Below are 2022 nucleotides of genomic sequence, written 5' to 3' on the forward strand. Positions count from 1 at the left end.
AGCCCTGCTTCAGGATCTTCTGTTCACTATTTCAATCTTGTATCTTTTTCATTTTCCTTTTATAAATAGTTTAAATAGAGGGTTTTTACCCTCTATTTACCTGACTACTAATTATTCACGATTGCATTAAAGCTTCTTGATATTATATATATCATAAGTAGAAGAAATAAATTAAGAAAGTATATCGTCAGTAGCACAATACAAATTGTGCAAGAGGTAATGTTCAGTAACCTAGAATAGGGAAATATTGATTGTAAATTTTTAAGCAGCTAAAAGTCAAAAGGAATCTTAAAGGCATCTTTTGGAGTTTCTTCTTTCTCTCCTGTATCTGTGCTATTCCGTGTGATTTGGAACTGCAGCAGAAAGATCAAGTGTGCTGCTTTTGTGATGGACAGTGTCTTGTGCAGCTAATACCATCCAGCACACCAAAGCACTTCTGTTAGCCTCATCACACCTTACAAATTAAGTGAGGGAAAATCATGGAATGTAAACAGAGCAAGGGTTGAAATCTCTGAGTGACTTGAAACTTAATTGTTCCCTGGCACTCTGTAAAAACTCAGGGTTCATATTAACTCTGGCTATCATTCCAGAGCAAAGGCATAAAGTAGTATTGTTAGTGCGGAAAGGATATCACTATGCTTATTTAACTGTTCTTTCCTTTTAGGTATGTACCTGAAGTTAAAGAATGCATTATTTTTGTGTCGTTTATTTTTCATGTTGGTGTGAATGATCACTGTATTTTTGCTTCTCTCAGTAGTCATAAGATTATTAATATATTGGTCTGTAAGAACACTTCTCAAAAAAGTGTGCCAATCTGGAAGAAATACCATAGGAAAAGAGGATTTTATTGAATCTTGTTTTTCCATTTTTACAGTTGGAAGATGATGGGAAGCTATTCTATACCCTTGATGATGGTCATACCAGATTTACTGATCTCATCCAGCTAGTGGAATTCTACCAACTTAATAAAGGAGTACTGCCTTGCAAGTTAAAACACTATTGCGCACGAATTGCTCTTTAACCAAAGCATCTGTTGTTTCATCAGAGGGAAAGGAAGATACTAGAATACTTTTTCCCCTAAAGGCAATTTGTATAGCTGAAAGAGGAAAAAGGCATTACACTGTAAAGATGTTTAAGCTACAGAAACAAATTTATATTCTATCTAGATACATTTGCTTTGTGATTGTCACAGCAAAATTAACTATATGGTTTTAAAAAACATATGTAATTCTTTAGTGTTGTCTTTGACTTCTTTGAGGTTTTTTTTTCAACTGAAAACCATTTTAAAAAATACTGTGTAACTCCTATGAAAATGTAACCGAAGGAAGATCTTTGTTCTTAGGTTTAAAATTAACTTTTTGTCTCTACAAATGTTTCTCATAATTTCTGTTCATCATGTAGAAGAATAACATTTACTGTGGTGAGGATAAGAAGCTGAACTGCATATTTTATTTGTAAATAAAATGAATAAATATTTTGCACTATATTTTTGAATGCTACTTTGAGGATTACGATATCCAAAAAGTGAAAAATTCATTAAAACCACTTATAACTGATCAGTTGTATTGAGTTGTGCTATTATTGTTGTAATATTTTAAAGGATTTTTTTCTCAAATCTAATGACTAAATCTACACCTTTATACAGAGCTGGAGGGTCATTTACTTGGCTGTGAAATTTATAAACACACTTAAATTATCATGTAGTACATAACGTGGTTTAGTGTATGCCTCTAGTCTCTGACAGAGAGGGGAAGAGAAACCTGTTAAGTACTGTGGACTGTTGCCCAATTGAGGAAGGGATCAATTTCAATTGCCCTTAAAAAATAATGTTACAATATTTTCAAATTAGCAATATTTACAATGCCTACAGATAAAGGTAAATCTAGTGAACTTTGCTGAAAACCTTGTGAAAGTGTATTTACAATCAGTTCCTAGTTTATTTTATTATTTATCACAAAATAAAAATGTCAATATGGCTATCAGTCAACCATTCTTTAGAGATTACCAAATATCTAACATTCC

The 2022-nt window shown here is 32.3% G+C and overlaps 1 protein-coding gene across 1 annotated transcript in view; it reads left to right on the plus strand.

Moving 5' to 3' along the window:
* The window catches only part of GRB14 (growth factor receptor-bound protein 14), a gene marked incomplete at its 5' end in the record, with an annotated part of 61472 nt that extends 60451 nt beyond the window's left edge, over positions 1-1021 (plus strand). Inside the window, one exon of the mRNA XM_009073395.1 lies at positions 875-1021. Coding sequence (XP_009071643.1) covers positions 875-1021 — 147 coding nt within the window. The remainder of the gene's footprint in view (positions 1-874) is intronic.
* Positions 1022-2022: the final 1001 nt, after the last annotated feature.

Source organism: Acanthisitta chloris, unplaced genomic scaffold, assembly GCF_000695815.1.
Source record: "Acanthisitta chloris isolate BGI_N310 unplaced genomic scaffold, ASM69581v1 scaffold3224, whole genome shotgun sequence".
In the NCBI taxonomy this organism is placed as follows: domain Eukaryota; kingdom Metazoa; phylum Chordata; class Aves; order Passeriformes; family Acanthisittidae; genus Acanthisitta; species Acanthisitta chloris.